Source organism: Elephas maximus, chromosome 13 (genome assembly GCF_024166365.1).
Source record: "Elephas maximus indicus isolate mEleMax1 chromosome 13, mEleMax1 primary haplotype, whole genome shotgun sequence".
Classification (NCBI taxonomy): Eukaryota; Metazoa; Chordata; class Mammalia; order Proboscidea; family Elephantidae; genus Elephas; species Elephas maximus.
Window position 1 is genome coordinate 71,103,930 of NC_064831.1, and position 23,071 is coordinate 71,127,000.

General features: G+C 46.3%; 2 protein-coding genes across 2 annotated transcripts; one reads left to right on the forward strand and one right to left on the reverse strand.

The window, feature by feature from the left end:
- Positions 1-1,956: 1,956 nt before the first annotated feature.
- Positions 1,957-16,149, reverse strand: LOC126087840 (skin secretory protein xP2-like). Its single transcript, XM_049905695.1, has 4 exons — positions 15,750-16,149; positions 14,518-15,650; positions 12,355-14,190; positions 1,957-8,672 (listed from the first exon to the last, which is right to left on the reverse strand). The coding sequence occupies exons 1-3, from the start codon at positions 16,147-16,149 to the stop codon at positions 14,173-14,175; spliced, it is 1,551 nt and encodes a 516-aa protein (XP_049761652.1). The 3' UTR covers positions 1,957-8,672; positions 12,355-14,172.
- Positions 14,784-17,604, forward strand: TLNRD1 (talin rod domain containing 1). The gene has a single exon (XM_049906058.1). It carries the CDS (start codon positions 16,170-16,172, stop codon positions 17,256-17,258), a length of 1,089 nt encoding a protein of 362 aa, XP_049762015.1. The 5' UTR covers positions 14,784-16,169; the 3' UTR covers positions 17,259-17,604.
- Positions 17,605-23,071: the final 5,467 nt, after the last annotated feature.

Here is a 23,071-nt window from a genome sequence, read left to right on the forward strand (position 1 = left end):
TAACAAAAACAACACAATGCAGCTTATAGGTCAGGGCTTGAGGGGTTTAATTAGTGATGATGATAATACCCCTATTTTAAATAAGAGGGAACCCTGGCTCTGGCATTACATAATTTGTCCAAGGTCAATAGCTAGTACGGTGGCAAGGCAAAAAAATCTGAGCACAGGTATGTTGGAAGACAAACCCAAACCTCAGTGCCGTTGAATAGATACCGACTCAGAGAGACATTACAGGACGTAATAGAACTGCCCCATAGAATTTCCAAGGAGTGGATTCGAACTGCTGACCTTTCATGATTAACAGCCAAACTCTTAACCACTGCGCCATCAGGGTTCTGTTCAAAGACACGGTGTGTCTTTCTCCCAGCATAGCACTGTCGGGGCTAATCAGCCAGGTGAGACACTCAAGATCGTTAAACTGGGAGCCTTACAGAGGACGGATTGAAAAAGGAAAAAGACTGGAGCCAGGAACACTCAGGTGGGAGGAGATTAGGGTCTGATCCAGGTCCCAAGCAGTGCAGTAGGGCCGAGAGGAGAGGAGAGAAGTGAGGGATTGTGTGGTCACAGTAGACACGAAGCCACTAGCCTCTCACTGCTCTGGGGTTTCGCCCTAACTCAGCCTGTGAGTGGTTCAGGGTCTGAATGGTAAAACTGAATCTCAGATCTAATTAGTGTCCTCACCTGGGCTCATGCAGGCTGTGTCACTCCAAAACAGAGGACGGATGCCTCATCTGGAGGTGAAGCGAGAGCTTCCAGCAATATTCGTACTCAGGCAGAGGTGATATTCAAAGTATTGACAAAGTGGAACAGAATACTCGCTGACTAGTCAGAACTGAGACTGAGGCCAATGTGAAGGGTACAGCAGGGTTCTAGAAAACCCTGTTGTGCCAAGCATCAATCCCTTAATGACTGAATCATGGGGAAATATGGAGGGAGGCGTCTCCAGGATGAGGTGGAGATGGGGGAGGCAATGACAATTTATCCTTCTTATTTTTGCTGCTTTTTATTCCAGTGCAAGAAAAGAGGCACAGCACACCTCCTGGGTCTTGTTATTAGCTGCTGCTGAGTCGGCTCCTGACTCATGGCGACCCCATGCACAACAGAATTGGACTGTTGTGATCCATGGGGTTTTCAATGGCTGATTTTCAGAAGTAGATCACGAGGCCTTTCTTCCAAGTCCATCTTAGTCTGGAAGCTACACTGAAACCTGCTCAGCTTCACAGCAACATGCAAGCCTGAGATCAGGATGCTTATAATTAAACAGAAAAATTAAAACTTGTGTTTATCAATCACCATGAAAACCTTTTAAAGGCCAACAGTAAATTGTAAGGAGAACTGCAACATGGCATATACAAAAATCTCTTACAAGTCACTAAAAAGAAAAGATGAGCACTCCAATTGAAAAACAGTAAAGGACATGAACAGGTAATTCCCAAAAGGATAAACATAAATGCCGGATTCATATGTGAAAAAAAAATTGTATAACCTCAACAGGTATCAGAGAAATGCAAATTTAAACAAGATATAATTTTTTACCTATTGGTTGGGCCAGACTAATATACGCTGCCTTGGCAAAGCTCAGGAAACAAGCATTTTCATTCACTTCCAGGGATGGATTTTTTTGGATGAAAGTTAGATGAAATCTCTGATTAGCAACTGCACTTCTGAATTGATTCTCAGCAAGTAGATAATGAAAGTAACAGTAATAATAATACTTAGCACTTACTACATGGCAGGCACTCTTCTCGGTGCTTCGTATGTATTTCTTCATTTACTCATTGTAATAATCCTACCTAACACTCTCCATATAGTGGGAAATGGGAACCACACTAAATATTCAACAACAGTAGATTATAAAATCTGCATTTACAGATTGCAAACTATAGTCCACTCATACAATGGAAAACAATGCAAACATTAAATATAATGAGATACCATAGATGCATATTTGTTGATATTAAAATATTTTCATTTTATACTATTAAGTGATAAAAGTTTATAAAACAGTATTAATATTATATAGATATTGTCTAGGTTATCTAGTGCTGCTATAACAGAAATACCGTAAGTGGGTGGCTTTAACAAAGAGAAATGTATTTTCTCACAGTCTAGGAGGCTAGAACTCTGAATTCAGGGTGCCAGCTCCAGGGGAATACTTTCTCTCTCTGTCGGCTCTGGAGGAAGGTCCGTGTCATCAATCTTCCCCTGGTGTACGAGCTTCTCAGTGCAGGAACCCCGGATCCAAAGGACGTACTATGCTCCTGGTACTACTTTCTTGGTGGTATGAGGTCCCCCATGTCTCTGCTCCCTTCTCTCATTTGTATCTCAAGAGATTAACTTAAAATACAATCTAATTTTGTAGATTGAGTCCTGCCTCATTAACATAACTGCCTCTAATTCTACCTCATTAACACGACAGAGGTAGGATTTACAACACATAGGAAAATCACATCAGATGAAAAAATGGCGGAAAATCACACAATACTGGGAATCGTGGCCTAGCCAAGTTGACGCACGTTTTTGAGGGATACAATTCAATCCATAACAGATATGTATGCACAGAAAAACGGCTACAAGTATATAAATAAAGGTTATCTCTTTGGGGAGTGTCTCAGGCTGGGACAGAGTTATGGAGGCTGGCAAGTCCCAAATCCATGGGTTAGACGTCAGGCTGGAGGCTTCTCCTGACACGTGGTTGCAGGGGCTGGCAAACCCATAACTGGCAGGTCGGACATCAGGCTGCTGGGTCACATCCCATGAACCAGAGGTCAGAGGATGACGAGTTGGATGCAGGCTCCAGAGAAAGCGAGTTTTGCCAGAACTTCTGTATATACTGGATGTGGGCCACATCCCAAAGGAAACAACTGATTGGCTGCTCGCATCACATTACAAAATGCAAGATGATTATATAATATCTGCCCAACCACTAAGAATCATGGCCTAGACAAGTAGACACATAACAACCCATCCCTTGTCAATTTGCCACCTGTATACATCTCCTTAAACCATATATAATCTCTAAATAAAGACAATTATAAAGTCATATTTGTGCCTAACATGATACAACTAACAGCAGTACAACTGAAAACAGTAGCCCTGTTTACATCTTATAGTTTACAATAAGTAGCAAAATAAGAGAGTAAAGAAAACAGATATTTGAGATATATATATGTATACATATATATACACTCATACACGTATAACAAAACAAGGAAGAAATGCTAAAAACAATTATAGCCCTCATTTCTGCTACTGGTCACACGGTTGTAGCTGGTAGTTAGAGCTACATTCTTCATCCACCACCCATTCCGTATTCCCTTTGCCTTCAGCAAGTACCTCAGCTGGTCCTGGTTCTTTCCCTGACAGGGTTACCCAAACCTTCATTCCTAGAGTCTGGGCCATGTTGGAATTGGGTTGCTGTAGTTTTCCACTGACTGTAATCACAGGGGTGGTAGTACCAAGAGATGTCCTAAGGGATCTTCAGTATTCCAAACATACTCTTCTTCACCTGCATTATATGATATAAATCTGACTTCCCCTTGGTAATCAGAATCAATCACACCAGCCAGTTTGATAACTCCCTTCTTTGCCTCTTGATCCAGAGGCATGAAGAGCCCGAAGTGGTCGGGTGGCATTTTTAACTTCCAGTTAATTGGAATCAGTGTTGTGTCTCCTAGTGGGAGCATTCCTCCCTTTGGAACTAAGACCTCTAGGCTCGCAGAACATATTTTGCAAGTGGGTCATTGGGGTAACAATGAGTGGTGCCACTCCCATTTCTACCCCTTGATTCCTGAACCCATAAATCCTGGCTATGAGAGAAACAGTACCATGCACTGGATGCTGGTTTAGAGCATATACAGCCTCCTGGAGAACACTGCTCCAACTCTGCAAGGTATTGCCACCTAGCTGGCACTGTAATTGTGTCCTTAGAAGGCCATTCCATTGTTCTATAAAGCCAGCTGCTTCAGAATGATTGGGAACATGGTAAGACCAGTGAATTCCATGAGCACGGGCCCATCGTCACACTACATTTGCTGTGAAGTGAGTTCCCTGATCTGATGTGATGCTGTGTGGGATACCATGACGGTAGATAAGGCATCCTGTAAGTCCACAGATGGTAGTTTTGGCAGAAGTATTATCTGCAGGGAAGGCAAATCCATATCCAGAGTAAGTGTCTATCCCAGTGAGAACGAAATACTGTCCTTTCCATGATGGAAGCGGTCCAAAGTAATCAACCTGCCACTAGGTTGCTGACTGACTGCCCCAGGAATGGTGCCATTTTAGGGACACAGTGATGGTCTATGGTGCTGGCAGAATGGGCACTCAGCAGTGACTATAGCCAAGTCAGCCTTGGTGAGTGGAAGTCCATGTTGCTGAGCCCATGCATAACTTCTGTCATGGATTGAACTATGTCCCCCCAAAATGTGTGTCAACTTGGCTAGGCCACGATTCCTAGTACCATGTGATTTTCTACTGTTCAGTCATCTGACATGATTTTCCTATGTGTTGTAAATCCTTTCTCTGTGATGTTAATGAGGTGGGATTAGAGGCAGTGATATTAATGAGGCAGGAATCAATCTACAAGATTGGATTGTGTCTTAAGCCAATCTCTTTTGAGATATAAAACAAAGAAGGGAGCAGAGAGACAGGGGAATCTCGTACCACCAAGAAAGTAGTGCCAGGAACAGAGCGCGTCCTTTGGACCCAGGGTTCCTGCGTGGAGAAGCTCCTAGACAAGGGGAAGATTGATGACAAGAACCTTCCCCCAGAGCTGACAAAGAGAAAAGGACTTCCCCTGGAGCTGGCGCTCTGAATTTAGACTTCTAGCCTACTAGACTCTGAGAGAATAAACTTCAGTTTGTTAAAGCAATCCACATGTTGTACTTCTGTTATAGAGGCACTAGATAACTAAGACAACCTCCATTTCTGCCACCATGGCCACTTTGTTCATGAGCTCATTGTGCAATGACAGGAGTGGCTGGGATAAGAGGCTGACTGGTATCCATAGAACATGTCATCCTATCCACTAGATTGTTAAAATCCTCCTCTGCTGGGTCACCCTTTGGTGGACATTCACGTGAGGCACAAATGTCTTCATGTCTTTGGTCTTTCCTACTCAGAGAGGTCTATCCATATGCCTCTTCCCCATACTCCTTGTCACCAATTTTCTAATCTTGTTCCTTCTAAGTCCCTGACCATCCAGCCAAACCCCTGGCCACAGCCCATGAATCAGTACACCATCACACATCTGGCCATCTCTCCTTTCAAGCAAAATGAACAACCAGGTGCACTGCTTGAAGTTCTGCCCACTGGGAGGATTTTCCTTCACCACTGTCCTTCAAGGAGTCTCCAGAAAGAGGCTGCAGTGCTGCTGCTGTCCACTTCTGATTGGTGACTGCATATTGCACAGAACCACCTGTAAACCAGGCACGTGTTTTCTCTCCTGAGTCAACTGATCGTAAGGAACTCCCCACGAAGCCTTAAGTGCAGAATGGGAGAGGGAGGTAATGTGACAGGAGTGGGGACCATGGGCATCTGGGTCACTTCCTTGTGTAATTTACTTGTGCCTTCAGGTCCTACTCGAGCCCAATCTCATATATACAACTTCCATTTAATAACGGCATGCTGACTTTATGGCTCTGTGGGTTGAGCAATATCCAGTACATGATGGGCAGCTCAGGCTGCATAGTGACTTGGTGGCCCATGGTTAAGCATTCAGTCTCTACTAAGGCTCAGTAACAAGCCAAAAGCCATTTCTGTAAAGGGGACTAGTTATCTGCAGAGGATAGCTGGGCTTTGCTCCAAAATCCTAAGGGTCTGTGCTGTGATTCACCAATAGGGGCCTGCCAAAGACTCCAAACAGCATCTCTATCTGCCACTGCCACTTCAAGAACCACTGGGTAAGCTGGATCACATGGCCCAAGAGGCAGAGCAGGTTACACAGCAACCTGGACCTTGTTCCAGAGCCTCTTCTTGTTCCGGGCCCCACTCAAAACTAGCAGCTTTTCAAGTCACTTGATAAACGGGCTGGGGTAGCACACCCAGAGGAGGGGTATGTTGCATCTAAAATTCAAAGAAGCTCACTAGGCATTGTGTCCCTTTTTAGGTTATAGGAGGGACCAGATATAACAAATTATCCTTCACTTTAGAAGGAGTATCTCGACATGACCCATACTGGTAGACTCCTAGAAATTTCACTGAGGTGAAAGGCACCTAAATTTTTGTTGTACTGATTTCCCACCCTCTAACACCCAAATGTCTTACCAATAAGTCTAGAATCATTGATACTTCTTCCTTACTAGGTCCAATCAGCATAATGTCATCAATGTAATGGACAAGTATGACATCTTATGGAAGGGAAAGGTGAGCAAGGCTTCTTTGGGCTAAATTATGTCATAGGGCTAGAGAGTTGATATACCCGAGGTAGGACAGTGAAGGTGGCCTTGCCAGCTGAAGGCGAACTGTTTTTGGTGTTCTTTTGAAACTGGAATCGAGAAAAAGGCATTGGCCAAATCAATAGCTGTATACCAGGTGCCAGAAGATGTATTAATTTGCTCAAGTACTGAAACGAAATCTGCAATAGCAATTGCAATTGGAGTCACCACCTGGTTAAGTCTACGATAATCCACCATCATTCTCAAAGATCCATCTGTTTTTTGCACAGCCCAAACAGGTGAGTTGAATGGGGATGTGATGGGAATCACTACCTCTGTATCCTTCAAGTCCTTGATTGTAGCACTAATTTCTACAATCCCTCCAGGAATGTGGTATTCCTTTTGGTTTACTATTTTCCCAGGCAGAGGCAGTTCTAATGGCTTCCACTTGGCTTTTCCTACCATAATAGCTCTTACTTCACTTGCCAGGAATCCAGTTAGTCCCACTGCGTCTTAATTCAGTTCGGGCAGTTCCCACTGTCAAATCTGACTTTCATAAAATAGGAACCACAGCAGTCTTCAAGGATGCTGGGGCTCCCTTCACAAATTTGTTCCTTAGCGTTGTGGTAAAAGGTGAGTCCTCTAGGCACTCCATGGGCAGGTCTGTAGTTCCAACCTGATAAATCCACTCTAACATGCCAATTTCCCTAAGGGTTTAGATACCTTCTTCTATAGTATACCAAGGCAGATCTGGCATTTCAATTTGATTTAGTGTAGGCCACCAATGGGCTCAAGTATAACAATGATTGTAAGCATGGCGCAGGACCAGGCAGTGTTTTGTTCTGTAGTATGTGGGGTAACTATGAGTCAGAACTGACTTGATGGCACCTAACAACACCACTTAATCCATGCTTCAGTGAACCAAGTAAGCTATTAGATCCTTTTCTAACCTCTCGAGCTGAAACACTATTTGAAGAACCTGTGCTTAGTGGGCTCACATCAATAAACTCAGACTGACTCAATTTTATGCTCCTTACACCATTACCCCACACCCTTAATAGCCATTTCCACATATACTGCCCATGTTTCTGTTTGTACATATTATAAAAATCAAGCAGTTCTTTTTGATTGTAGCATACCTCCTCCTGGGTCACACTTGCTACTTGACTTCTTGGGGCTTCCTGGGACTTACGTATAGTTATAGGTCTAGAAGCAAAAATGGGTATGTGGGTGGGTGGTGGAGACATTTAGCAATGTCTTATAAGGCATCTGTCTCAGGTGATGCCCCAGGCAATGCACCAGGCACCATCCCAGGCTATATTTCAGGCAAAGGCTTTTCAGACACAGCTGGGTTAATCTCATCACGTGGGGGTGGAAGGGATAATGGTTTTACTGGGGAGGGTGGCTTAGCAGACAAAGATGGAGTAATCTCTTCAGGTGGGAGGAAATGGGCTGGTTCTGTTGACAGGAGTTATTAATGGAATTTAGGAGCTCAGTGTCCCCAGCTTCCTGAATATCTGCCCATATGTCCTCATTCTGTTTCAGGATCCCATTTCTTCCCAATCAATGCCCTCACTTAACTTCTGACATCAGAGGTTGGGAATTTAGTTGGTGTTGTAATTGGGCCACTCTTACGATAAGATTCTGGGTTTAGTTTTCACCAATATCAGCTCTGTTGCTGTAAGAAATAAGGCTTTTTTTCAGGGCACATGTGGCAACTTCCAGGTCTTTTATACAGTACTTGAGCTGTGAGCCAGAACCCCTGAGCTCATCTTTTTCTTTCACCACTTTGTCTAGAGAAAGCAGGACCAACCAACCAGCCTCCCTGTACTTCTGACAAAATTGTAGAAAAGTATCAAATATGCCACTGCCCAGAGCTTTGTTTCTCACAAATATATGACCCACTGGCAGTGATTTTTTGTGTCCTTCTATTGCCACCTCACACCATGGATTAAGTGGTGCCCTCTTTACCACTGCAAGCAGTCATCAGTGCCTTTAAGACTAGCCAGACCTGAGAACCAGTTCAGAAAACTCATCCTTACAATTTTGTTCCTCTAGAACCACTCTCAGTACAAAATGCCTTAAGCTGAGTACTTGACAGGAGCAAAACCAGTGAAGCATATATTATAAACGTATAGAGAGATTTATTTCAAGGAAATGGCTCACGCAATTGTGGAGGCTGGCAAGTCCCAAATTTGTGGGTCAGACGTCAGGCTGGAGCCTTCTCCTGACTCACATGGTTGCAGGGGCTGATGAACCCATAACAGGACTGTCCGATGGCAGGCTGCTGGCTCGCATCTCAAAAAACAGAGGCCAGAGAATGATGAGTTAGATGCAGGATCCAGCAAGGCAAACTTTGCTAGAACATCTATACAGCATATATTGGATGCAAGCCACAGCCGCAAGGAAACTCCCCTTTCAATTGATTGCTTACTCACACTGGATCACAGAACAGGGGATCATTACATAATACCTGCCAAACCACTAAGAATCACGGCCTAGTCAAGCTGACACATAACCTTAACCATCACAGGGTGCGATTTTAAATTATTTTGATCTTTTATCTGTATTCCTATTTTGCTACATCTAACATTTTATAAAATCACTGCAACAATGGTCTAAAAAATGCCAGCAATTGTGAGGATAGCACAGGACTGGGCAATGCTTTGTCCTGTTACACATATGTCTGCTGTGAGTCAGAGCTAACTCAATAGGCAACTAACAACAACAACAACTTATCAGTTGTATTTTAAAAAGGAGGGTCACACATATACACACTGATGCCCCACAAAATGTTGACTGATACCCATCTCTTCCAAGGTATAAGGGGAAAAAAAAACTTATTTCAACTAAAATTCTCAAAATAATACAGAGTTAATTCTAATTGACAATACTACAATTGCCTTGAAAATTCAGGGACGAGATCTGAATCCCTCAAAAATAAAAGATAGGACTTTTACCTGAGCTATCTGAAAAATTACCTGTACTTTCTAGAACAGATATCTAGCCAGACACAAGGTGACTATGTCTAGAGAACTCACAATCTCTGTTTCCAAAGAATCATCTCCCTGGTCTCTCTCAAACACGCTGTAAGAGAAACGGGGTACACACTTGCTAAGCCAAGGGGCTCAGGTCCACCCTTTAGCCTCAGAGCTGTGAGCTATAGCTCAGGATCACACACAGGCTGTGTCCCTGCTGTCGGATACACTTCCAAAGGGGCTCTGGGTTCATGAATGTCCACGATTTTCTGTCCATTACTAAGTAAAAGTTGGAGGCAGCTGAATATTGGCCGAAAAAAGGGGTGCCTTCCTTGCAAGAGACATAACAACTGAACTATTCATTAATTTATTTTAAATTCTACAAACATTTATTGACAACCAGGCAATGGATTAGGTGCTGGGGAGAGATGAACATACTAAGTCTCTGCCCTTAAGGAGATGACAGGACTGGGGGGAAAGAGTTAGGCCAACAGTCACAGATATACAATGCCAATAGTCACACTGACGCCATGTACAAAGCACAGTAGATACAAGGGGGCAGAAGTGCCCGAGTCTGTTTGGGGGACCAGTGAGGCTCAATGTGAGGGTGTAATAAATCTAATCAATCTCTGTACGTTCTGCGCTGTTGATTCCGACTCATAGCAACCCAATGTAAGAGGGTAGAAGTACTCCACAGAGGGTCCTAGGCTGTAGTCTTTACAGGTGCAGGTCACCAGGTTTTTTCTCCTGTGGAGCAACTGGTGGGTTTGAACTGCTGACATTTTGGTTAGCGGCTGAGCACTTAACCACTGCACCACGAGGGCTCCTTACATATATTGACTGCTAATTCTGTGTTAAGCACCATGACAGATATCAAAACATGGTTAGGCATGATTAGTGTTAGGAATTCGGGGTGCGTGAATTTTAGTATTCATCTTTTCCTTCTCCAGAAATTGAGAAAATGGCAAATACACCCAAAATCACTAGCCAACAGACAAATGGTGTTTTAGTCCTCTAGTGCTGCTGTAACAGAAATACCACGGGTGGATGGCTTAACAAAGAAAAATTTATTTTCTCACAGCCTAGTAGGTTACAAGTCTAAATTCAGGGCATCAGCCCCAGGGGAAGGCTTTCTCTCTCTGTTGGCTCTGCAAGAAGGTCCTTGTCCTCAATCTTCCCCTTGTAGAGGAGCTTCTCAGGAGCAGGGATCCTGAGTCCAAAGGACACACTCTGCTCCTGGTGCTGCTTTCTTGGTGGTATGAGGTCCCAACTTTCTGCTGGCTTCCCTTTATCTCTTGAGAGATAAAAGGTAGTGCAGGCCACACCCCAGGAAAACTCCCTTTACCTTGGATCAGGGAGTAAGGGTAGTGTTATAATCCCACCCTAATCCTCTTAACATAAAATTACAATCACAAACTGGAGGATGACCACACAATACTAGGAATCATGACCTAACCAAGCTGATATACACATTTTTGGGAGGACATAATTAAATCCGTGACAAATTGGGTACTCATTTTATTAATCTTTGTCAGCACCCTTCATTGCCATGCAAGGCTCTCTGGTAAAATAAATTGGACAAAATTCCAGAGCTCCAGACCTTGGGACTTAAATGCTCAAGTGTGCCTGCCAAGCCATACCTGGTCCTGCACACAAGCCTGCCGCACATGCACAATTTCAGGTGAACAGAGACAGAGGATGGTGGGGAGGGTGGATGGCGAGGATGGGGAGGGAACGGGCATGATGCGTGAGGTTCTGCCCAGGTATTCTTGTTGTATGGGAACAAAATACACCAGAGAGCAAGAGGGTATGCTGGGTAAGGGGAGTAACCTGTCACACAGTGATCCTGTTCCTTCGTGAACCACGCCCCATGAATGTCAAGCTCTTGCCCATCATGGGGATGAGTTAATCAGGGGACAGGAGAGGTGGGCATATATTTTCCAGATAGAAATTCCTCTCCCTTTAGAAGAGATATTAAAAGGAAGACAACGAAGGTTATAGACTCAATTGTGTCCCCCCAAAATATGTGTTGTAATTCCTAACTTCTATGCTTGTGGTTATAACCCCATTTGGGAATGAATTTCCTTTGTTATGTTAATAAGACATAATTAGTGTAGGGTGTATCTTAAGTCAATCTCTTTTAAGATACAAAACATACTACATAAGCAATCTAAAGCAGCAGAGATGGGGGAAGATACATGCCAAGCCACATGAAGATTGCCCAGGGGCAGAAGCTCAGAGTCAAGGATCTTCCTACAGGGCCAATAGAGAGAGAAAGCCTTCCCCTAGAGCCAGCACCCTGAATTTGGACCTCTAGCCTCCTAAATGGTGAGAAGATTAATTTGTTTGTTAAAGCCACCCATTTGCGGCATTTCTGTTATAGCAGCATTATATAACTAAGACAAGGGTGATGTTTGCCTAAGTGTAGAAAGATTACCTGAGATTGAAATGGTCCATCTGTGTGAGCACAAAAATACCACAGAGGGACACTACTCCGAAGGAGAAAGACATGAGGGCAGAGAGTGCCCCTTGCTGATCACCAGGTGGCAATGTAGACCAAACGTAGCTTGGTTTTTGGTCCACTGAGTCTGGGGTTCAGGAGGTAGTGTGAAAGTTGGGTATCAAAACCCAGAGTGTCCACACTGTTCTCTTAAACCTCCTTAAAATCCAGGTGGTGGATGTATCTTCTAGAACAGGTAAGGGAGGAAGTTAAGGATGTTTCTTCAATTCTTCTTGCCCCAGCCTCTGTCAGTTTTACCTTTCTTGCCCAAATCCTCAATCAGTTCTCTGTTTGTAGCTAGTTTATTCATTCAATAAATATTTATCAAATGTTTAAGTGTTGGCCTTGATCCAGGTAATCACCAGGGGTCAAGCCATTTTCTCTAGCAACTATAGAGGTAGATATAAATAGACCTTTTTTTTTTTTAATCAGGTTAGACTAAAATATGTTACAGTAAAAAACAACTCTCAAATCTTAGTGGCTTAATACAACAAAAGTTTACTTTTTGCTCACATCACATGTCCAGCGCAGGTCAACAGAAGGTCTACTCCACACAGTCATCTAAGCTAATGGCGGCTCCACCATCTTTCAGCTCCATAGCCTCCTCAGCAGTTGCACGGGGATAAGAGAGAAAGAGTGGAGAATTACCAACTGGCTTTTCATTGCCTTTGCTTAGAAATAAAAAATATCACTTCCAATTGCATTTCATTGGTCAGAACTAATTGCATGACCCCACCCAACTGCCACTGGAATATTTAGTGAGCAGTACTATCTCTGCTACAGTTTATTTACTTTGTTCTTTCTATACCAACAGGAAATTGTGATTACCTGTTTGTGAATCTATCACCTTCTCTGGATTCTACTCTTCAGGGTAAAATCAACTTATCTTGCTTCTTATGTAGCTTTGGTGCCTAGCACAGGGCCAGTCTCGTGGTACATTGGTACCCCGCGTTTGAGGGGTAAACGAACACAGGCAGAAAGTAAAGGTGATCTAAAGGAAGGCAGAAATAGTACCTGGAAGTATCAGTTTAGGAGAAGCTGCTCTATCTGAAAAAATGAAACAGGGATGGCCGAGAAAACAATCCTTTCAATTTTTAAAGCCATACCAAACTTTTCAAATAGAGCTCATTATTTGGACTTGAGGTTTCTAGTTAACAAAAAAACAGGCTACACATGTGGAAAGAAAGGAAAAAAGGACCCCAGGGGCAAAATCCTCTGACCCCAGAGCAATTTCATGAGTAAACTAGGCAATGAGGGAACGGTATGACTGCCTCCTCACAGTAAGTTTTTGGAGCTAAGACAGACTTAGGTGCTAAATCCTGGGTTAGCAAGTCAAGCTGATCTACGTGTATTTCCTTTGTAGAAAAATAAAAGGGATGAACCCTGTAGCATTGCTGCTTGTTTAGAAAGTTGTCATTTTTATGGACCTCAGTTTGCAAAGTAAGGGCACTTTTGGGTATAAGTAGGGTGACTATCCACCGAGCTTTGTCTATGTTGTCCCTGGTTAATTATCAATAGCATCCCTCACTGTTCACTCTCAACTGTTTCAGTTTGGATGATGAATTGCAAGTCATTCTAGTTATAAGCAACACTTACAACTGGCTGAAAAAAGGTGACCTGGGGTCCTAGGATGGGACAAAGGAACAGGCATTTCTGTTAACTGTACACACCCAGCTTCTTCTGGGCTGGGCGTCTAGAGAGGTCTATTTTAGGACTAAGAGGTGGGGCTCTTTACTGGGTTTCAACCACTTCCTGAAGAACGGGGTCTGGGTAAAAGGAAAGGGGGCTGGGGGTGGGAGTGAGGGTGGGCTCCTCACCCAACGCTTTGCTGTCTTCCTGACCTTAGGAAGTCACTTAGGGCATCTGATCATCAGTTTCTTTATCTCTAAAATGGGCATAATGTTTACCTCCAAAGGCTGTTAACTCCTACTCAACAGTGGCCACTGCTATTCAATATACAAAGAACAGAGGTTATGACAGGGCACATGGTGCTGATCAAGGCTCATAATTATAACAGGTGGTGGCACAGTGGCTAAGCATTCGGCTGCTAATCAAAGGCTGGCAGTTCGAATCCACCAGCCGCTCCTTGGAAACCCTATGGGGCAGCTCTACTCAATCCGATAGGGTTGCTACGCGTCTGACTCCATGGCAGTGGTTTTTTTTTTTTTTTTAAATGTATGAGGCAGGCACTCAAATCGGTCAGTGTTCAAGTACTCAAGTATCTGATTTAGAGATGAGAAAATGGATACTGTGAGAAAACTTGCACAAAGTCACACAACTTACAAATGGCTGGGATAAGACTGACATCGGGAAGGCTGATTCAAAATCCGTGCTCTACCTACGTACATAAAGTATATTTAGTTAAACGAAAGAAGCGGCAACTATCTCACTCCCTTTTCAGACTCTAAATCCGGTGTTCTTTTCGTAACCCGGCACATCCCCGCAGGAACCCACGGTGGAAGAGGATCAAACACAACAAAGGGCAGGAGGTGAGCTGGAAGATCAGTAGATGTCCCGTAAACCGAAACTGCTGGACCCCAGCAGATCACCATGGGATGGTGGCGGGTGTCCCTCTCCCTTTACCCTAGGAAACAGGTCATCTTTTAGACGTGTTCCCTGTGCCGGGAGGAGAGCGTGGAACCCCTTCGTCTGGCTAAGCGCTTACGTAAGGCCAACTGGCAGCTGCGCCCCGACCTCCCGTGGGTGTGCGCAGAGCCCCTAGCCGGGGACTGGCCTCCCTCCTCTCCACTGCCCTGGCCACTCCGCCCGGGACCGCTGGGGAGACCCGGGACCACTGCCCCAGTGGCGGCAGCGTCTGGGCCAGCAGTGTCCGCGTTGGGCGGCGGCGTCCTCCCGCAGCCACCCAGCTTCCCGGGGGAGGAGCAGCGCATCGCGCAAGCATCCGGGAGCGGCGGAGGGGGCGGGAGGAAGGGCGAGAGGAGGAAGCGGGATTTAAACGAAAGGCGGTGACGCCACACAAAAGATTTCTATAGGCTCCAGGGAGGTTACGGCCGAGGCGGCGGCGGCGAGCCCGGGGGCGAGGCGCGGACGGGAAGAGGAAAAGCCTCCAGCAGCACCGGCGGGCGGGCAGCGGCGCACCCACTGCCCTGCTCCGAGGTGAAGCCGCTCGGGGAGAGGAAGCGGGTGTTTTCCCCTCTTCGTTTTGGCCCCCGCCCTTCCTTTCAGTTTCTCCCCGCTCGCTCGGAAGTTGGTGGTTGACAAAAATGGCAGGAGCCGGGGCGCGGGCGGGTTGCCGCAGCGCCGCGGGGACCTTCTGAGTTGGCTTGGCCGCCGGGAAGACGCGCGCAGGGGCGTCCGATGCGCGGAGCTCGGGTCCTTGGGAGAGCTCAGCCGCCGTTGGCCCGAGACGTGGAGGTGACGGTGATGGACTCGTGCCGACTGCAGGCGGAGGGCCGCGGAGCGCGCGGTCCGGGAGGGCGTGCCGCCTGGGCACCGGGCCGCGGTCTGTGAACTGCGAGGCGGGAAGGGACCGCCGCGGCGCCCGGCACGCCCGGGTGTGGCGGGCAGGCGAGCGAGCGAGCGAGCGGGGCGCCTGGTCGCTGTGCGCAATCAGTGCAGGCTCCCGCCCGACTCTGACTCGACGCGGCCGCGCCAGCGCCGGCCACACCCTCGGCCCTGCAGCCGCCGCCGGCAACGCTTCCCGAGAGCAGAAGGCAGGAGATGCGCCCGGAGCGGCCGCGCGTCCCAAAGCGCCAACCTGGGCCGCCGTCTCGGGGAAGTGCTGCTTTGCGGGGTCACGGCGCCTGAAGCCCACGTGCGCCGGGGAGCCGAGGTGGCCTCAAGCGCAGCGGCTGACAGCAGAGCCCTCCTGGGCCGCCGCCCGCACTCCTCCCGGAGGAAAGGATTTTGATTTCAAAGAAAGGAAGGAAGGACAACTCCCAGCTTCCCCGTCCCGCCCTCTCGGCTCTGGCGGCCGGGCCGGGCCATGCCCAGGAAGGAGGCGGTGGCCCAGCAGAGGGGACTTTCCTGGCAGCCCGGCGGCGAGGAGCACGGACTGTGAGTTTGCCCTGCCCCGGTTCATGCTTCCTGCAAGCCCTCTAGGAGGCCGGACGCCGCAGCCCCGCCCCGCGCCCCGAAGAGTCTCTTGCGTTTTCTGGCCCTCTGACCTGCACCACGCCGCTGGGGCTCTGGCCGCTGCAGCCCGGTGTCCTCCGCCCGCGGCGGTGGATGGCATGATGGTTCGGGAAAGGCACCGCGGCCTTGGCCTGCTCAGTCGCGACGGCCGCGGGGGCGGCGGCAGTGGCAGTGGTGGCGGTAGCGGGCTCCCCAGCGGCATGCCAGTGCCCCCCGGGCGCGATGGCTAGCGGCAGCGCTGGGAAGCCCACCGGCGAGGCGGCTTCTCCGGCTCCTGTGAGCACCGTCGGCGGGGCCAGCTCGCAGCCGCGGAAGAGGCTGGTGTCTGTCTGTGACCACTGCAAGGGCAAAATGCAGCTGGTAGCCGACTTGCTGCTGCTGTCAAGTGAGGCTCGTCCAGTGCTCTTCGAGGGCCTCGCCTCCTCCTGTGCCGGCGCCGAGTCCTTTGAGCAGTGCCGGGACACCATCATCGCGCGCACCAAGGGGCTCTCCATCCTCACCCACGACGTGCAGAGCCAGCTCAACATGGGCCGCTTTGGAGAGGCAGGGGACAGCCTGGTGGAGCTGGGCGACCTGGTGGTGTCACTGACCGAGTGTTCGGCTCATGCGGCCTACCTGGCGGCCGTGGCCACGCCTGGAGCGCAACCCGCCCAGCCGGGCCTGGTGGACCGCTACCGTGTGACACGCTGCCGCCATGAGGTGGAGCAGGGCTGCGCGCTGCTTCGAGCCACACCGCTGGCTGACATGACACCACAGCTGCTGCTGGAGGTGTCGCAGGGCCTGTCACGCAACCTCAAGTTCTTGACGGACGCATGTGCCCTGGCCAGCGACAAGTCTCGGGACCGCTTTTCACGAGAGCAGTTCAAGCTGGGCGTCAAGTGCATGAGCACAAGCGCTTCAGCGCTGCTGGCCTGCGTGCGGGAGGTGAAGGCCGCACCCAGTGAGCTAGCGCGCAGCCGCTGCGCGCTCTTCAGCGGGCCCCTGGTGCAGGCTGTGAGCGCCCTAGTGGGCTTTGCCACCGAGCCGCAGTTCCTGGGTCGCGCGGCAGCCGTGAGCGCCGAGGGCAAGGCGGTGCAGACCGCCATCCTGGGCGGCGCCATGAGCGTGGTGTCGGCCTGCGTGCTCCTGACCCAGTGCCTCAGGGATCTGGCGCAGCACCCGGATGGGGGCGCCAAGATGTCGGACCACAGGGAGAGGCTGAGGAACTCGGCCTGTGCCGTGTCTGAAGGCTGTACCCTGCTATCTCAGGCTTTAAGGGAGAGGTCTTCGCCCAGGACTTTACCGCCAGTGAATTCCAATTCTGTGAATTAGCACCCCCATACCCCTTCTTTCACCCCAGACTAAAGGAAGATACTTATTCTCTGCCCCCTCCGTTTATACCAAAGAAAACATAGGTGAAGTCCCGTGCCCCCACTCCCTGATGTTAAATGCTCGAGAGGAATCTTCCAAAAGGCAGGGCCTTGCACACAACTTACACACACGCACTCAGAGGCCCCAGGCGCCCACCAGCCCATACACGGTAGGGACTCTGAGACAGAGGTGTAATATGTCATTATTCACCCCCAGCCCGTCTTCCGGATTATCAAGACCAAATTTTATTAATTGGGCAGGAAGGAGGTCATGGGTTCATTTCTTTTTGGTCTTTTTTTTTTTTTTTAATTAAGAGAAGAAAAGGTTACCTCAGTTTTCATTCCTTAGACATGGATGTAGCTACCTTTTTTGTATGTCTTTATTTTTTTTAAGCAATCGTGTTGGATTAGGAGTATACTTGGTGTGGAAAGAGTATGACTTTGCCATGTGTTTTGCAAATGGGGGGAAAGCTACTGTGAGTGTGTGTTTTATTTTTTAATTTACACTATAAAGAGTGATTTTTCTTCCCCCAATGTCAAGTTTTTACCTTGCATGTACTGGAGTATTTATTTCATCTATTAAAATGTTATGTTTCTCAGATGGCATTTTGCAAGTACTGTTGATTTTCAATAATTGTAGTTTTGCACGCTGCGTATCATCTACAGAAAGGAACTTGTAACCTCCTTCAGTAGCAGCGACGCACAGTGTTCTGGAAACCCGGTCCCCGCTTCCTACCCCTTTCTAACTTTTTCCTCAAGATTTACTCCTTTGAGCTGTCCAGAGGTGAAGAAGAGAGGACTGTGTGTGTAAAATTCTCTGTGTAAAGGCAGATGACAGGCATGTGATGGGATCATGTATAGTGCTGAGGACCTGGGCTGTTAGTGGGGGCGTCGTCTTATTTGTAGTTTCTGGTGGAAACTAAATTAGCTGCCTTTGTCTCCATTCATTTTCCTGTCCTAAGGAACAGTGGTTCAGGCTGAAGTCTGATTTGCATTGTGCCTTTTTCAGATGAAGGCTCCTTCAACTCCTGTGTAGCACCCTAGATTAGAGGCTGTAATGACCGACCTGCAGAAGTACTGTAGCCCATCAAGTGGTAATGTTTAGCATCTTTTATATAGACAGGTCTATTCATGCAAGAGCCAATTACTCATGATTTTAGGAAAAAAGTAGAGAATTCTAGACTGTTCAGTAGAGGGAGAGTTATTCTGGAAAGTGTGTTAACTTTCTAGAGCAGTAACATAATTGTGGGCAAAGGGTTATTTTTGTGACCTGGATTGCAGATATGCCCTGGTTGATCGTATGTTGAAAAATGCTTTGTTAACTGAAATTTGGAGTTATAATGTGGTTTGTCCATCCCACACACGTTTGAAGACATTTTGGGGATGTATAGTTTTGCTGTACCTGGTTAAGTTTTGAATACTTTCCCACTGAAAGACCAAGAAATTTAGAGTGGTATTACTGTGCCTGTACTGGGAAGGCCACATACATGCTTTAAATTTGTCCAGTTTACATTTTTCTGGGGATTTGTTGTGCCTAAAACTTTGCAGTTCCCACGAATCTGAAAAAAAGAAAATGTCATTGTAATATGTTAGGGATCAAAATGCCTATGTGATCGCTTAATTGAATGGAGGTATTTATTTTTTATTTATTACAAGAACATCAAGTTCAACATGCAAAAGGTTTTTAAACCTGCGTTGGGGAAGGTGGGGACTGGTTAGCTGCGCGAATTCAAAATTTGAAGGAGTCTTATAGAAAGTCGTGTACATCCATGTGAAAAAAATGGTCAGAGGGAGCAGTTGTTTGTCTGTCTTAGGCCCTGGTAGATTTAACATTTTTTTAAGTCTTTAAAAAATGAAGATGACCTTGAGGATGTTTATTCCTCTCCTTCTGTCCCTTTTAAAAGTCTGGATCAGGTTCAGGAACTACTTGGGGGGGGGGGCGGCGATGTAGCCCAATCCATGTGCCAGTAATGTTTCTGAATGTATGTAGGAGGTTTTACTTATTTAATTCTTATTTATTGAATCTACACAGGTAGTGGTAGAGTTTGTAATTATGTGGCTCATTTAGCCTGTACAAATCATAAATAGTAAACTGCAGGGAACTAACACAAAGTAAAATCAAATCAGAGCCAGAAATTTGTGAATTTGGTATTTGATTAAGAAAAAAAAGAATTGCCAATTTTTCCTTGGATTTGTTCCTTGCAGAAGCAATTTCCAGGATAACTTGAGCCAAAAAGAAAGAAAAAATCACTTTCCCTATCTGCTTAGATGAAGTTAACTAGCTAGCCACCAAATTAATTTTAAACCTGCTTTTTCTCTTAGCCGCATAATAATTGCATTCAATATTTCTGTATATGAAAGGTTTTGACTTGTAATATTCAAAATCTCTATTCTCTAAAGTCGTTAAAAGTTTCAGACTTCAAGAAATATAATGTTGTAACCTCTTTTTTTCCTCCGTCTCTAAGATAAAGGTTAGGATTTCTCTTCCAGCAGGTAGCTAGAAATGAGCCTCGCTTGTCTGTTTCTCAACAGGTTAAAGGAAACCAGAGTGAGGAACTCACAGTAATTCTGTCTGTGTTGCTTGACTAGGCAAGGGATATGGGTACAGGTCTTTCTTCAAATGTACCAGAAGGAGCCCTGGTGATGTCACGGTTAAGAGCTTGGCTGCTAACCAGAAGGTCGGCAGTTCAAACCCACCAGCCACTTCGTGGGAGAAAAGACCTGTCGGTCTGCTCCCATAAAGATTTCAGCCTAGGAAACCCTATGGGGCAGTTCCACTCTGTCCTATGGGGTCACTGTGAGTTGGAATCAACTCAGTGATATACAGCAACAACAAATGTACCAGGTTGCTAAGCTGGTTTCTGAAACAGCTCTCGGTTTTTAAAAGAGAGTCTCAGACTTATTTCATTGGGTTTAATGAGGTCAACAGAGACTGTGATTCCAGGAATAAAATCAGGGTGGCCTGAATTTTTGTTTTAATTTAAGTCACGCTAGAGTTAATTTAAGACATCAATTCTTGGGCCCTTCTGACTTCTGAGGGCAAGTTTTCTTACACAGGCTTAATGTGTACCATCCCAACCAGGGCGCGTTGAGTACCTTCTTCCTTTGAATGGTTAAAAGAGAAGGAAATCATTATGGCTAAGTTCTCAAACAAAAGCCATTATTTATGGCAGTCCACCCAAGTAACTGGGAAAAAACAGGCTTTCACACAAAAGACTTAACTAGAAAAAAAGCAGGGTTCCGTCTTTCCTTGGCTCTTTGAAGCTTGGCCTTTCTCTGTTACTCATTCTGGGTTGATGTGAGACATTTTGGAAACGGAAAAGATAATTAGATGTCCCCCCCAAAATCCCTATGCTCATCTCCACCCCCGTCTTTTACTAATTTTTAGTCAATGTTTTTCAAAAAATTATCTAAAGTGTGTTGTCATTCTGGAAGCATCTGTTACATCTGATTGGTTATTTTACAACTTTTATTTTTTTTGAATTGGCATAGATCTAAAATATTTGGCACTTTGAAACAGCTAATTTTAACAGAAGCACCTGTTTCTCGAAATGAATGTGGCTATGGTAACTGGCAGATCAGCCAGAGAATTTTAAAAACGACTGCCAGACTCCCTTGTAAGTAGGGCTCGGTGAATGCAGAGGACTCTGAGAAGGAACACATCAAGCCTTCAAGGCACTTTCACCTGCGGCTGGTTCCCTGGGCTGCCCTTTGCCCAGCTCCCCAGCAACTGGAAGAGCCTGCAAGGTGGCCATCTGTGGGTTCCAGTGTAGACACAGATAAATGTCTTCCCTCCAGGCAAATTCTTGTTTTGATTTAAAAAAATAATTATTTTGGAGAAGTATTATGCAATGAATTGGACCATTTTTACCTACATGAGGTTTTTTTTAGTTTGTATAGGTGAGTTGTCTGTTTCCACTTCAATGGAAATACGCAAAGATTTAACTCTTCAGATACTTTAAGGAAAAAGTGTGCTACTAGCATCTGTATTTAACTGTAAGCCCCCTGAGGTCCGAGGCCGTAGTGCCTGGCATATGTGAAATTGTTTTTGAAATGAATGTGTGTATACGATGCGTGCAGCAAGTATTCATAAGCAAGTGGTAAAATTGTTCTGGGAAATGGCAGCTATGATAGTTACTCTTTCAACAGATATTAGTTGGAGGCTGTGAGCCAGGACTCCTCGGGTGGCCCAAATAGTTGAGTGCTTGACTACCAGAGGTGTGATCTCACACAGAGGTGCCTCAGAATACAGGCCTGGTGATGTGCTTCTAAAAGGTCACAATCTTGAAACCCCTGTGGAGCACAGGTCTACTCTATACATGGGGTTGCCATGAGTCAGAATTGACTCAACAGCAAACTAACAGCAACAACTGTGTGCCAGAGTCCCTGGGTGGTATAAATGGTTAATGTGCTTGGCTGCTAACTGAAAAGTTGGAGGTTTGAGCCCACCCCGAGGTGCCTTGGAAGAAAGGCCTGGTGATCTACTTCTGAAAAATCAGCCATTGAAAGCCCTATGGAGCACAGTTCTACTCGGACACAAATGTCATCACCATGAGTTGAAATCAACTCCACGGCACCTGGTTTTTAACTGTGTGCCAGGCACTGTGCTAGGCCCTCGGACACAGCTGTGAGTGACACGTGATTCCTCCCCTCGCCAAGGTTACTGTTTAGACTCAGTGCTGCTTGAGCTGTGGGCCACAGATGGGCAGCGTCAGCATCATCTGAGAACTTGTTAGAAATCAGATTCCTGGGACTGACCCCAGGCCTATCGAACCAGAAACTCAGTGGGTGAAGCAATCTAGGTTTTTATCAAGCCCTCCCAGGTAATTTTGATGCATGCCCACATTGGAGATACATGCCTGAATTGGAGATTCACTGGGCTGTGGGGTCCGCTGGTTTCTTTTTATTCTCTTGCAACTCTAAATCAGAAGGTGACAGCATTTACAAGTTTCCTGTTTGCTCAGGAAACCCTGGTGGTGTAGTGGTTAAGAGCTATGGCTGCTAACCAAAAGGTTGGCAGTTCAAATCCACCAGGTGCTCCTTGGGAACTGGGCCAGTTCTACTCTGTCCTGTAGGGTAGCTAAGAGTTGGAATCAACTTGATGGCAATGGACTATTCGCTCAGTCATGTTTTTTTCTTCCCCCTTTGGCTATTGTGAGACATTTAAATAGTCTAAACCAAACCTGTTGCCATCAAGTTAATTGCAATTCACAGACACCCTATAGGATGGAGTAGAACTGCCCCATGGGGGAAACCCAGGGCTGTAAGCTTTACCAAAGCAGGAAGCAGATTGCCAGGCCTTTTCTCCTGTGAAGCTGCTGGTGGGTTTGAACCGCTGAGCTTTGTGTTTGCAGCCAAGTGCTTAACCACTGCACCACCAGGGCTCCTCTGTATAGATAAAAAATAGAGAAGATAATTTAATCTCTTCTGCCAATTTGGAATCTTTGAGAATCCAGGTTTTTATTTCTGTGTGTGTGTGTCTGTGTATGTTAACAAGTAATGAGTTCCCCCATCTCCTGCTATTCTTTGAGGTGAACTGAAGTTATAATAGTAAACTGGCAAATTAACTTTCTAAGCTTTGTTGACTCTTGGGAAAATCCAAAACAGCAGTCAACCTAATTAAAAATCAACCCTTTAGCTTTTTGGCTGCCCAAGAAAGAGCTTTTTGCAATTTAGTTTATGAAGTATATTCTCAAGCAAATAAAGCATACAGACTTACTCCAAAGCCTACTTGAGGGATAACCAGAGTCTGCAATATAATATTCTTAGGAAATA

Bases quoted from the DNA above. Each gene is read 5' to 3' on its own strand.
- LOC126087840 (XM_049905695.1), bottom strand. From the start codon at position 16,149: ATGCCGCTGGGGAGCCCGCTACCGCCACCACTGCCACTGCCGCCGCCC. The intron at 15,651-15,749 runs GTTGTCCTTCCT...GCTGCGCTTGAG, and splicing joins GCGGGACGGGGAAGCTGGGA to GCCACCTCGGCTCCCCGGCG.
- TLNRD1 (XM_049906058.1), top strand. From the start codon at position 16,170: ATGGCTAGCGGCAGCGCTGGGAAGCCCACCGGCGAGGCGGCTTCTCCG.